The following is a 12857-nucleotide window of genomic DNA, read 5'->3' on the forward strand; positions in this document are numbered from 1 at the left end:
ACCCGGGAATGCAGGACAGGGCCTGGCAGGGTGGATCATGGAGCAGGAATCGAAGGCACAAGTCTGGTCTGCAGCGGAGCAGACTTGCCACATCAGTGAACACAGACGAACTGGAGAGAGAAAGTCCATCATGAGCCTCGACAGCTCCAGCCACAAGCAATCGGAGCAGCCATCAGTCAGCAGAGCTGGAAATCCTGACCCGAAATCAAGCTGCCAGGCAGCTGCTGCCCGGGGTGGACAGCTCTAAGATGGGGGGATCAGGGAAGCGGGCAGGAACATCTGCCACGCAAGAAAGGGGAAAGTGGGGCCAGGCAGGACAGAACAGAGTGGGGAAGACCCTCAGAGAAATGAAGGTTTGTATTGGAGATGGCCTGGTGAAGAAGAGGAGGGTGGAAGAGACAGGAGGGGGCAGTTCGCAACAGGACCAGTTTTCCCGAGCCAATTCCAGACTGCTAAATTCGGGGGGCACAGGGCCACGCAGCACCCATCTCTTCCCACCCTGGTCTGCTGGGCAAACCCCCTTGCCCACCTCCTCTCCCACTGGGAAACACACGCAGCAAATCAGGGAGGTCCCTCTCAGTCCATCCCAGTCCATCCCAGTCGGCTTCTCACTTAAAATGTTTTAGGGAGGTGCCTCCAGACAGCCACCGGGATCAAAGCCAACACTGGACCATTACACAGCTGTTAACTACAGGGTAAGGTGCAGCCCTGCCTCTGCAACCGCAGCAAAATGCCCTTTGCCGTGCTCCTGCCAGGTGGCAGGGCCAAACCAGGCAGGTTTAGCACCAAATCCTCCGGCCTTGCTCCAGGCCTGCACACCCAGGCCGGCCCTAGGCGCCCTCACACCCCCCCACGAGGCCCGTCTCCAGGCTGGAGCAGGGGCCTGCTGAGCCCCTGCTGGGTCCTTGCCTCCATCCCACAGCCGGCAGGGACACCGTGAGATGGCCGGCCGCCCTCACTGTCCCCGGGCGCCCCCCATCCCCGCATACCCGCCGCTGACATGGCCGCTGCACCGGGTAGGCCACACTCAAGATGGCGGCCGCACCACGCCAGGGCGGGGCCGGACACACGGCGCTCCGCACAACCCCCCCGGGGGAGGGGGGGGGCGCGAGTCCAGCTAGGGCCACACTCAACATGGCCGCCGCGCCGTGACTCGATGGACACGGCGGAAAGCCAATCAGTGCGCGAGGAGCGGGCGGAGGGCGGGCTGCGGCGAGCAGGCTGCGTGGTGCCGGCCGCGGGGTTGGGTGCGCCGCGCAGCCGCTGCCACGTGGAGCGGCCCGGGGGGGGGGGGGGGGGCAGGGACAAAGTGTCCGCCATTACCGTCCTCCCCCTCCCCGGGCCCTCCTTGCCTTTCCCCCTTCAGGAGCCCGGGGCCCTGCGAGCACCGGGGGTTGTCCAAAAAATTGTCGGGAGGCCCCGGTGGGCGGAACGCGTGGCGGGAGCCGCGGGGACCCGAGCCGGGGAGCACCGGGGCGCGGCGGGGGGACGCTTTTAGCGACGGACTCGGCTCCGTCCGAGGCGCAGGGATGAGCGCGGCGCTGCCGAAGGTAACGGCGGGCCGTGACCGGCTGTGAGGGGACACCGGGCTCAGCTCCGGTACCGGGGGAGGACGAGGGGGGTTGGACAGGCCCGGCCCCGGGGGAGGGAACGGGAGGGACAGGCCTAGTTGTGGGACTGGGGACAGGAGGGACAGGCCCAGCCCTGCTGCTGGGGAGCCTGGGGAGGGGGCGGACAGGCCCTGGGACTGGATTGTAGTGGGGAGCGTGTCTCTTGGGGGACACAGGCCTGACCTTGAGCTAGTGCCCTGGGTCGCCTACCCTGGTGTGCCTGGGCAAGGGGCAAAGACACCCCCCACCACCCCCCCTCCTCAGGCACTCAGGGATCACCCAGCAGCACAGGAACCCCTACAGCCTCCCCTCAGACACCCCCCCACCCCCTCCTCAGGCACCCAGGGGTCACCCAACAGCACAGGGACCGCTACAGCCTCCCCTCAAACACCCCCCAACCCCCTCCTCAGGCACCCAGGGGTCACCCAGCAGCACAGGGACCCCTACAGCCTCTCCTCAGACACCCCCCCACCCCCTCCTCAGGCACCCAGGGGTCACCCAGCAGCACAGGGACCCCTACAGCCTCTCTTCAGACACCCCCCCACCCCCTCCTCAGGCACCCAGGGGTCACCCAACAGCACAGGGACCGCTACAGCCTCCCCTCAAACACCCCCCCAACCCCCTCCTCAGGCACCCAGGGGTCACCCAGCAGCACAGGGACCCCTACAGCCTCCCTGCGACCGGTCCTCCCTGTCCTTCTGGTCACTCTTTTTGGGGATATCAGTGATTATCCCCCTACCCCGGTTCCTGCCAGGGTTGTGGCAACAGCAGAGCTCTTGGCTTCGCTCTGCCTTGGTGAGGGGTGAGCTGTGTTTTTCTCCGTCCGTGCGGTGCAGGAACGGGCACGAGGGTTGTTCACGCAGCTCTTGTAACGTGGAGGCAGTGGGACGGGTGCGAGGGGTGAATGTGATCTGTAACGGAGGGGGGGGGAGGGCCTTCCACCCCAACTTGTTGGATCCTGCAGCAAAGTGAGGGGGTGCACGAGAAGGTTACCGCAGTCACCATCTTGCACCTCCTTCATCCCCTCGCTCTGTGCTGCGGCAGTTTTCGGGGGAGTGATAGAGGCTGGAGGCTGTGGAGAGATCTGGAGGGTTATTGGTGTGTTCAGAGGGGGATGGGTGCATCCTGGGAAGCGCTGGTGGAAACTCGCTGAGTGTCTGGTGTAGTGTTTGCATTTTGACTGTGGTGGCTCGTTGCAGGTGCTGTGCTTGAAGAAGGGAGAGTTGCTGAAGCAGGTGTTTGCGCTCGGCAGGTGAGTGGTCTGGAGTCAAACCCAGTAAGTAAAAACACAGTACAAGGCATTAAAACCACTCTGTTGCTTCTGCTGACGGTGTCAGAAAACATACGGGACAAAAAAAAAATACACTTTTTGCCAAGGAAAATCTTTTTAATTGTAGAGGGAAGACTTTCAGCTGATGTCTGGGAGCTGAAAGGGCTGTAGAAGGTGGAGAAAGTCTCCTTACTAATAGGATCTCTGTGTGTCTGAGGGACTTGGGTTGTAAGCCTTTGTCCAAGGAGGTTGGGCAGATATATTGTGTTTCCAAGGGTGGGTGAAATCAGAGCTTTTAATGATTATCTTGTTTCCTACAGAGCAGCAACACCCAGAGAAAGCCGTCTGTGCGCTGCAGGTAAGGCCTCGTATTAATCCAATGCAAGGCAAAACTTCATTTACCCAAAATAGATATTACACATTTGAGCATTTGCATCTCCTTTTGATTTCTTTTTAGCCAATTCTGGACTGGTTAAATAACCTGAGCAGGTGCTTTATCCACTTCGATACCTTTTTTTTTTTTCCCTAACCTTTTCTTCTCTTTCCCTGCTCTTGTCTGAGCAGGTGGTGCTAGTCATGGTGTTACGCTGTGGCGTGACACCAGCCAGATGCTATTCACTGTGTTATTCTGCCAGATAATTCACTGTGTTACTGCCCAGGAACTGCCTCACAGCCCTGTGTGGTCCCACTGTAACGTTTATCGAGCTGGTGGAGCCTGCTGTCACAATTTCAAACAGAATTTGATTTTGATGCGGAGGCAAAGCGTAACCGAGTGGCTCAGCTCCTTGGTGTTCAGTGTCTCTGAGCTTTGTTTATTAAAATGAGGGTTATTGAGGGTTTTCATTTTACCCTGGAGAAGGCAGTATAAATAAAAGCTGATGCCGTGTTGATTTGGCTGCCTAGCACATGAATATTTGAACAGAACTGGATTTAAAACGAAGTGGGGCTCAGATCCGTCGCAGTAGCATCACCGCTGCCGCGTAAGAGGAGACAGATGTAACATTTCATCAGTGTCTTCACCATCCACTGGTGCTGACAAGTCTGTCTCTTTTTTTTTTTGTTGGTTTTTTTTTTTGTTGTTTGCCTGAGAATTCACCTGGGAAATGAGTCACTTTTAATCTCTTCCTTCCTTCTTTGTTGCTCACCGTAACCAGCTGTGAATCGCGCCAGGCTCGCCGTGCTGCACACCCTGCCTGCGTGGGGCAGAGACCGGCCGAAGCCCCGGCGTGCCTTGGCCTTCTGTCGAAGAACAGAACAAATTCTGGCCCCCAGTGTGGATTTTGGGTGCTCAAAGCACCCCTATGTGTCTGTGAAAGGAAAAAAAAAAACCCAAAGGGCTGTCTGCCATTCAGCTGGACGCGTTTGTTGTGCTTTGATTTTAAGGTGATGCGCTCCTGAGTTGCCAGAGACACTACAGAGCCCGTCCTACGCACGGAATTGGGAGGTTTAAATACCTGCTCCCAAAGGAGGTAGGCACAAGAACTCCCCTACTGTGCTTCCTTGCAGCTGACCCGTCTTTTTACAGTCCCATTTAAATGTTGGTTATTAATTCCATGGCTGATGAATCACATTAAAAAAGAATAATGTGATGGTTTCCTGCTACTTTGCTTGGTAGAGAGCGTTATGTCACGTGAAGTACCCACTCACAACACTGCATAAATACTTTCTTTTGTCCGGTACGTTCTCGTTAATGAGAAGTTTGGGGAGGGATGAATCTCTTCCTGATGCTGAATTTAAATAATCCACCTTCAAATTATTGCAGAATATTGTGAGCAGGTCTTACTTAAACTTGTTCCATTCCCTGAAATTTGGAAAGATGACAGTTTTGGTGGAAAGGAGAAACAATAACTCATCTAGACAGCTGCTTCGAAGGCAGGAACTGAAATAAAAAGCGGTTTGTTTCCTACTCCTTGGTTCCTTCTAGAAGAAATTAATCATGGTAGGCACGTATTTTCTGTGTGGTGCTGCCATCCAAGAACCGAACTGCTCAACTTGAGAACATCTGCTAAGATAATGTCATCCCAGTTTTGCAGTGAGGGAAAGTGAGCACAGATGGGCTGTGATATGTTCGACACAGTTCAGCAAACCTTTGTCGGGAGAAGGTACCCTAGCATGGTCTCCTCTGTGGGCAGGACTTGATGTTTTTTATTTCCAGCTTTGTTCGACACACATAGGCTTGCTATTTTTTTCTTTCTTTCATTTTTTTTTTTTTTTTTTTTTTTTACTACAGGCTCCAAAGAAGAAAAAGGATCGAGTACAGATGAAAAAGATCAATGTTGGGACTGAACACGAGTATGGAGACATCAACATCCAGATGACTTCCTACGATCTGTGCCTCGTGGAGCATTTTGCTCAGTACGTGCACCGGCTCTGCAACCGACTCTCCGTCCGAGTGAACGAAAGGTACGAGGGACGCGGCTCTGCCCGTGTCACCCCTCGCCGTTGGGCCCCGTGAGGCGCGCAGATGAGGACAAGGGCACCATCTAATCTCTCTGATAGATTCCTTACATGTCAATCCAAATCTTCTGTCCTCTGCCTGGTGTTCTCTCTTGGTGTGTCTGTGCGGGGTTTGGATGCTTGATTCGTCTAAGGAAGGCTGAAACGGAGTTGTTCAGGCACTGACTGAACAGATCTCAAGGAAAAAAAAAATAGCTGTTCCTTTTTGTTCCTTTGAGAGAAAGGCTTAAGCCTGTGGGTGCTGAGCCCGGGGATGGAGGCTTAAGTATTGCTGACTTTTGCTGCTCTTTTTTCTTTACAGTGTTTCATCCAGGCTCTGCACATAGATTTGTAGAATCACAGAAGGGTTTGGACTGGAAGGGACCTCTCAAGGCCATCTAGTCCAGCCCCCTGCAGGGAGCAGGGACACCTTCAGCTGGATCAGGGTGCTCAGAGCCCCGTCCAGCCTGACCTTGAGTGTTCCAGGGATGGGGCTTCCATCACCTCTCTGTGCCGGTGTTTCACCACCCTCGTTGCAAAACATTTCTTCCTTATATCAGGTCTAAACCCACCCTCCTTTAGTTTAAAACCATGACTCCTTGTCCTGTCAATACTGCACAGCAAGCACGTGATACTGGTTATACAAACTAGAATGAGCTTGGGAGACCCCCGAAGACTAGGGGGGGGGCTACCTGCTGCTTTAGTTTAGCAGCAAAAGGTGCTTCAGTCGCACGTGAGCTCTCCGAAGCAGGTGTCCCCCTGGTAGCAGCTTTGCTGGTTGGAAGGAGCCTGAGGAACATGGTACATCTCCTTGGCGCCTGCGGTGTTCCCCAGGAGCTGTAGTCCCTGGGAGAAGCGCTGTAAGGAAGCAAAACCACTTGGTGGTGATTCTCTGCACTGGGTGTCTTGTAACTGTACCTCCGGGTGTAAACGCTGGTTCCTGCTCCTGCCGGTGAAACCTGTCGTTCTTTTTATGTTCACCCGCTTTGCTGAGCTGTCAGCTGTGGATCTGAAATCCTGGGCCCGTAGGTCAGTCGCTTGTCATCGCTCTGGGATGTCTTTTGCACCAAACAGCACTAAAATGGCTGACTGATAGGTGTTTGTTTCGAGAAGGACACCCGGCAGGCGTTCGCAGAGAAACCCCACGGCCTGAGACCGTTGGTAGCGCTTCAGTGTAAAGTGTCACGACCTCGTATCGTACCTGTGCCCTCTGAGGTTGGACTTGGTGGGCCAAGAGTTCAGTATGTCCAGAAAAAAATGATTTGCCCTTTAAGAGCAAGAGTTATAGGGTGAAACATGGGCTGGGGGACGTAGCCTGTTGTTACTGATGCTGTGCAAACGGAGGTGGGGAGGCTGAGGTCTCTGGAGTGAGGCTAACTGGAGAGCAGAGTCTGAGCCAGGGCCTGATCCTGCTAAATTTGGAGGTGAAAATAACGTCCTCTGGGTGGTGTGTTGCAGCAGTGGTTTTTAGCTCTGTTTCCACTGGACAGATGACAAAATAAGTCAGAGCTGTTGCTTTCAAGCTCTCCTTCAACCATAAAGTAGTTAAAAGTTCTCTTCTCAGGCTGGTGTTTGTAGCTGAAGCAGGTTTTTGCTGGCAATAGTGCTGGAAGCTTCTCCCTTATCTCTTTCCAGTAAAACACCCGGCTTCTGCCAGCGCTTGATTCGCAAGATACATTGTTTGCATAATTAATTTCTCATGAAAAGTTAATCTCCTTCCACATTCTCTACTGCTGGAGGTTGATTCATTCCTGTAAAGCAGGACGAACCCATCCTCCCTGTCCTAAGCGCTGCTCTGTGGTTCCTGCAGCTACGCCATGCCCACCAAAACCAACGAAGTGCTGTTCTTGGAAGAGCGAGGTTCCAAAATGCAGCTGGATGCGGTCCTTACTACCCATCAGAGGGTTGTCCAGGTAGGAGCTGGCGTTCGCTGGTAGCGCCGCGGCTCTTGGCCAACACGCCCTACCTCAGGCTCTCAAAACCCCTTAACGCCTGGAGTGAAGCCCCTTGAACAAGGGAAAGGCGTGATTTGTGCGTCAGCTGAAGCACAAAGAAGTCTAATGGGATTCCTTGCTGAGGGTTACTCACAGAGTAGAAGCAGGGGGGGGGTTTCCTGGTTGGTGTATTTCAGCCAGAAGATTTATTTTCTATTTTACGCAGAATACTTGATACGAGGGGTAGAAAAGTCACGTTTAAGGATGAGTGATTGGACAAAGTAGTTGAAATTTTAAAATACTATCAGTACCAGGGCCAGCTTCAAAAGTGTACCGTAGTTACTTGTCCTCAGTGACTTTTTCCTGGTTTACAGTGTTCCCTCGCTGTATGCTAAACCTCTGCTGAATTACCTTTTAAACCTAGAGGTGGACGCTCCCAGGGGAGAGAGCTGGTGCGGGGTTAACGCTGGGGCTTGCAGGCTCGCCGCGGCAGCCTTTGTATCCGAGTCTCACCTCCGTTAAGACCTTCATGCACCGTTAAGCCTCTCCATCCAGGAGAGGGTGCGGGCAGGGGCGGGAGGCACAGCGCTCGCAGGGGAGAGCCGAAGCGAGCGCTTTGGGCCGCGCTGTATGCGAGAGGGGTGCGCCCGCGGCAGAGGGTGCCTCTCCGGTGAAGTGGCCGACTGCCCCAGGCTCCCGCCGCGATGGACTCCCTTCCTGTGCCACGAGGAGTCCCTTTTGTCCGTGGTGTCCTGCTCCTGCAGCGCTTTCGTTGCTCCTTTCAGATCAGCGGCTTGAGCTCCACGTTTGCTCCGATACTCTTGGAAATTATTCAGAGCAGCCAGCCTGAAGGGGTCCATCTGTTAGTGAAAGAGGTAGGTTTCATTTTTACCAGTGCCTTTGCGTTTAGGAAGCAGATATGACGTGTGACATGAATTTGCTTCGAAAATACAGACCTGGTCCCGAGGCTACTGTCTACTCCAGACTTAGGGATACTCAGGATTCCCCCAGAACCAGGCCCTCACTTGGTCCATCAAAACCCATTCTTGATTAGTGTTTTCATTTTCCATGGAGCCTCCTCTAGTCAGTGCCACAGAAGGCGCCTTCCCAGCCAACCCTATAGATCTGTAGGAGGTGGCAGGTCACAGGTTGCTTTCCTTTGCTGCCGCAGGTGGAAGTTGCTCTGGGAGAGGTTCAGCTCGTTTCCTGCAGAAGGGCCTAACGGTTTGCTGAGGACTTCAGGACAGAACTCCACTCACTAGATATTTAAACTTCTGTCGCTTGACGTGCAGACAAAACAGCCCCAGGAGGCCCTTTTTATCCAGTGTCTTGGTTTGAAAGACAGGTGTCTGCGGAGGAAGGCAGGAGCCTCCCTTGAAATGGAAAGTGCAACCCCCTTCCCTCCAAATTATTATGATTTTGAAATTAACGGGCCTTCAGGCAAAGATATGGGGAATAGGAATAACAGTTCTTTACTAATATATATATATAACACAAGGCAGGGAAAAAACAAACAACCCCCTGGTTTACACTGACAGAGTCAGGAATACAACCTGACCCCCTGTTAGGGTGGCAGTAGCAGTCCGATAAGATGCTGGCTGCAGTCCTCCTGAAGCGATGGGTGTAGTTCTGTGGAAGCAGCAATCAGGTAAAAGAGTCTGGTCTTCCTCCGAAGGTCCAGTGGTAGGTAGGTAGCTCTTGTCCTCTGGAACTCCAGTGGGGGGAAAAGCTCCTCTGGGAATCCAGTGGAAGAAGGCTGCTAGGGTGTTGGAGATCTCCGTTTTTATTTGGCATGGACTGCTTGGCTCCTTCCCCCCGGGCGGAGCATCTCACGATGGGATGGGGAGTCGTGAGGCAGTTCCTTGATGGGCCATGAACAGGAGATAGCCCAGGAGCGAGTTACCGATGGGTCAGGCGATAAGGCATTGTTGTGCCCCTGAACAGGAGATAGTCCAGAGGGGGGAGGCAGGGAGCACCGCCCCACCTGGTCTCAACAGCTCCTGAAGATGGTAATGGAATACTTTTTTTTCCTTTTGACACATTTTACACTGTAACCTAGGACATCCAGGGACTAAAGGACTTTGGTGGCTGGAAAGGGAGGGCGGCACGCTAAATGCAAACCTGAAAACACAGTTGGCTCCTTCAGTGGCCTTTGAAGAATGTTTAGTTACCTCCAGCTCTGCAAAACCAGAAGGAATATGGGAGAAGGTCTCTTGAGTCCAGTCATCTTCTCTGCTTTGGTCCTAGTCCCTTCTCTGCCTTAGGGCTGCTATGTCTCCTTTTGTAATTTTGGCTGCTGGCTCTGTCTCTGGAGGGAGAGCTGTGACATTGTGCCGTTTGCAAAGGCATCGCGGTCTGATGCGGGAAGCCCCGGGGACGGACCCGAGCGGGCTTCGCGCGACTGGCGCTGCAGAAGAGAGCTGAAACCTTGGGGGTGCTCTTGTGAAGTTCAGGAGAAAGCGGCAGGTCTCCCTAAGAAAGGAGATGCCACGGTGATGGCATCCAGCCGCCTTCTGGAGCGCAGTGCCGTGCCCGGAGCAGTGAGCCGGGGCGAGGAGGAGCCTCGAGGCTGAATTTCAGGGTAGCCCAAGCCTGCCCGTGGTCGCCACGCTCGCTTGCTGCCGGGAGCTTTCTGCTTGACCGACACGAGCTGCTTCTGGCGGGGGCTGCACGTAGGAGAGGCGGCTCAGAGCTCTGCCACCAGCTTCCAGGTGGAGCTGCCCGCGAGATCCCGGCGGGGGCTTTCCGCTGGGGCTTCCCCCTCCCTGGGTTCCGTGGGCATTTAAGCCTTGAGCAGCTCTCTTTGGGAGAGGGTTTGAATGCCTCTTGCCTTCACAAAGCACCCAAGAGCTGATTCTGATTTGCTTGGTGGGGTTTTTTTTCTTTTTTTTTTTTCTCTTTTTCCTCCCTCCACAGCACACAGAAGCTGACTTCAAGAGCCGATTAAAGTCGCGGCCAGAGCTTGAAGAGCTGCTGGCGCAGATGAGCTGAGCTGAAGAGCGCTCCGTCCGTTTCGGAGCCGCCCCTGGGGAAAGCGAGGTTTCTCCTCCACGGCCTCCAGCAGGTGACTTGGCGAGCGCTGGACTGAGAATTTGGTGAACTGGAAGAAATTTCCACTGCAGCTCATCTTAATAAAGATAAACACACGTATATTTATATCTGACTGATTAGTACTCTGAGTGAAGGGGGTCACAACAAAGTGTGGGTTTGCTTTTTCTCAGTTCTTTGGGTTTTTTGTTCGTTGGTTTGTTGGTTTTTTTTTTTTCCCCTTGCATGTTTTGCTTTTATCATGTGAGGATTTCTGCAGGTTTCAGTCTGTGGAAATCTCTGCAAGTTAATGCCGTTACTGCACCTCTCCGAGATGCTCCTGACGTGGAAGCGAGAGCATCCTGCTCCTTTTCTTCCGCTGAAGGCTGGAGCAACGCGTTATTCTCGTAGAGCTGCTTCCTCAGGGCTTCACCGACATGAATGCAACCTCAGCACCCTGGGAGGGTGGGGGGTGATCGTCCCCCCTGCAGCTGAACAACGGCTGCCGGACAGCAAAAAGCCTCGGAGGGGAGAAGCAGGGAGGTTGGAGCTGTGTCAGGTGGGGTGTGCAAAATTTCCCCTGCATTTCTGATTTGCCTTTCGAGCTGTAAAGGATAAACTTTCCCCCTGAGCCCTGATGTCAATCTACTTTTTTTACCGTTTGGAAAGGGAGAAAATGCCTCAAAAGGACCCATTCCAGAAGCAGAGAGTGGTTTGGGGAATTTCCCAGCATGGTGCCAGATGCTTTGCCCAGGATTGACGTTTTTCCTCGAGGGATGTGGAACCGAGGATGCCCCAAAGTGGACGAGGCTGTTCAGCTGCTTATTGCCATCCTGCAACACCCAGAGTCTGCAGGAGTCCTGGCTTTTGGGTGCGGGGTCAAACGGGTCGCCTGGGGTTTTTGCCCCAACCCTTTGTTCTTTCAAATTCTGATTCTGTTTTTATTTCAGCTGGAGCTGAGAGGACGCCTGATCATGCCATCCTGTTAGGAAGTATGTTATAATTTGAGCCCTGGCTTGATGGGTGCTAAAAGGAGGTTCTGTTCCTGCCCCCAAACTAGTTTGTTTGGGTTTCCCCCTCCTTACTTTGAAGCACCAGCTCTTTAAAAGAGGGGAAAATCACTCGGTAGCACCCTCCCCCAAACGGGCTGCTAAGGGGTTGCTGGATATTCACTCGTGGTCCAGCACCAGTTAGGATTTTTTTGGCTGGAAGCACTGAAACCCAGCCCTTGGGCAGCCCCAGCACCCGCCTCCCTGGGAAACGGCGTGGCAAGTTCCCCCTGGCAAACGCCACGGGCGCCCTTCCCTTTCCAGCCTACAAAAAAAAAAATTTATTTTCTTTTTTGTCACTTATTTGTTAGGAGGTGGTGTTCAGATGAGCATCCCCCCTCCCCAGAGCCCCCTTTTCCCCCCATCCCTGATGTTCCTGGGGCTTCCCAGCAGATAAATTCCCCCCAAAAATCCTGTCCCGAAGGATACCCAGTGCTGGGAAAAGCTTCAGGACAGCGCGGGGAAGGACACGGAGTGGAAATCTACAGCAGGGCTGGTGCAGAGTTGAGATCCAACCTGGGGGCCGTGAAAACGCCCGGTTTGGGGACATTTTGGGCTGGAAATTCCCGTCTTGTCCCACAACCCTCCCCTCTGAGCATCCTAGCGGTGCAGATGTAGACAAGCACATCAGCCAGGATGACAAATGCCACCAGATTTAATTTCCCAACCGCACCGTGTGGATTTACTGGCACGTCCACCTGCTTGAATAAAAAAAAACACCACCAAAAAAAAGGGGTGAAATGGCCCAGCTGCCCTGTTCCTGGGGCGCTGAGCGTGGGCTGGCCGGTGGTGTTGGGAGCTGGGGGGGGGGGTCCCTGGTGATTTCACTCCCCGGTGGGCGAGGGCTGGGCTTGGCGGGAGCCCGATGCCCTCCGCGGCTCCTCGGCACGCTGCCGCCGGGCCATGCACTCGCCGAAAGCCCGGACCTGGGCTTGGCAGTGCCGCCAGTCCTGCCGCGCTGCCATGCACTCCTGCAGCTCCCGGTGCTGCGCCGCGCAGCCCGTCCGGGAGATCAGGGCGTCCACCGGGTCTTCGGCCTCCTCATCCTCGTCTGCCTCCGAGGCCGGGCGGCTCCTGGTGTGGCCAGGCCTCGCCATGGCTACGCCGGGCTGGAGGGAGGTGGCAGGTGGCGGGGTGCTGCCTTCCCCTCGAGAGCCCTGCTTGGGACGCTGTCCCCTTGGTTTGGGGGCGCCCCCTAGGGTGCTCAGCACCTCCAGGGTGCTCAGCACCCACTGGACCCCCCCCTCCCACACCCCTATGGATGGCCCCGTAAGTTCCACGTGCCCCCAGGAGGAACTCAGCACCCCCCTCCATGCAGCCCCCACACTTCCATGGGTGCCCAGCACCCTCCGTGCATCCTCCCATGGGTGCCCAGCCCCCCCCATGCACCTTACCCCCACCCATGGGTGCCCAGCACCCTCTCCAACCCATAGATGTCCACCCCCACGCACACCTCATGGGTCTCCATCCCCCCTATTCCCTCCATGGGTGCACAGCACCCCTCATGCACCTCCCCCAGGCACCCTCCCCA

General features: G+C 54.8%; 2 protein-coding genes across 2 annotated transcripts; one reads left to right on the plus strand and one right to left on the minus strand.

Moving 5' to 3' along the window:
* Positions 1-1498: 1498 nt before the first annotated feature.
* On the plus strand, positions 1499-10402 carry MRPL48 (mitochondrial ribosomal protein L48). The gene is made up of 8 exons (XM_086481603.1): positions 1499-1550; positions 2810-2862; positions 3201-3238; positions 4264-4349; positions 5111-5283; positions 7127-7229; positions 8036-8125; positions 10167-10402. The coding sequence occupies exons 1-8, from the start codon at positions 1530-1532 to the stop codon at positions 10239-10241; spliced, it is 639 nt and encodes a 212-aa protein (XP_086337729.1). The 5' UTR covers positions 1499-1529; the 3' UTR covers positions 10242-10402.
* A 1748-nt stretch (positions 10403-12150) lies between these two features.
* Positions 12151-12423, minus strand: COA4 (cytochrome c oxidase assembly factor 4 homolog). The gene has a single exon (XM_086481494.1). It carries the CDS (start codon positions 12421-12423, stop codon positions 12151-12153), a length of 273 nt encoding a protein of 90 aa, XP_086337620.1.
* Between the last annotated feature and the right edge of the window lie 434 nt (positions 12424-12857).

Source organism: Leptosomus discolor, chromosome 1 (genome assembly GCF_034619465.1).
Source record: "Leptosomus discolor isolate bLepDis1 chromosome 1, bLepDis1.hap2, whole genome shotgun sequence".
In the NCBI taxonomy this organism is placed as follows: domain Eukaryota; kingdom Metazoa; phylum Chordata; class Aves; order Leptosomiformes; family Leptosomidae; genus Leptosomus; species Leptosomus discolor.

Excerpts from the sequence above, each read along its gene's own strand:
- MRPL48 (XM_086481603.1), top strand. The coding sequence starts at position 1,530 with ATGAGCGCGGCGCTGCCGAAG. Across the intron at positions 5,284-7,126 it reads TCCGTCCGAGTGAACGAAAG|CTACGCCATGCCCACCAAAA; the intron begins GTACGAGGGACG and ends TGGTTCCTGCAG. Across the intron at positions 8,126-10,166 it reads TCCATCTGTTAGTGAAAGAG|CACACAGAAGCTGACTTCAA; the intron begins GTAGGTTTCATT and ends CTCCCTCCACAG.
- COA4 (XM_086481494.1), bottom strand. The coding sequence starts at position 12,423 with ATGGCGAGGCCTGGCCACACCAGGAGCCGCCCGGCCTCGGAGGCAGAC.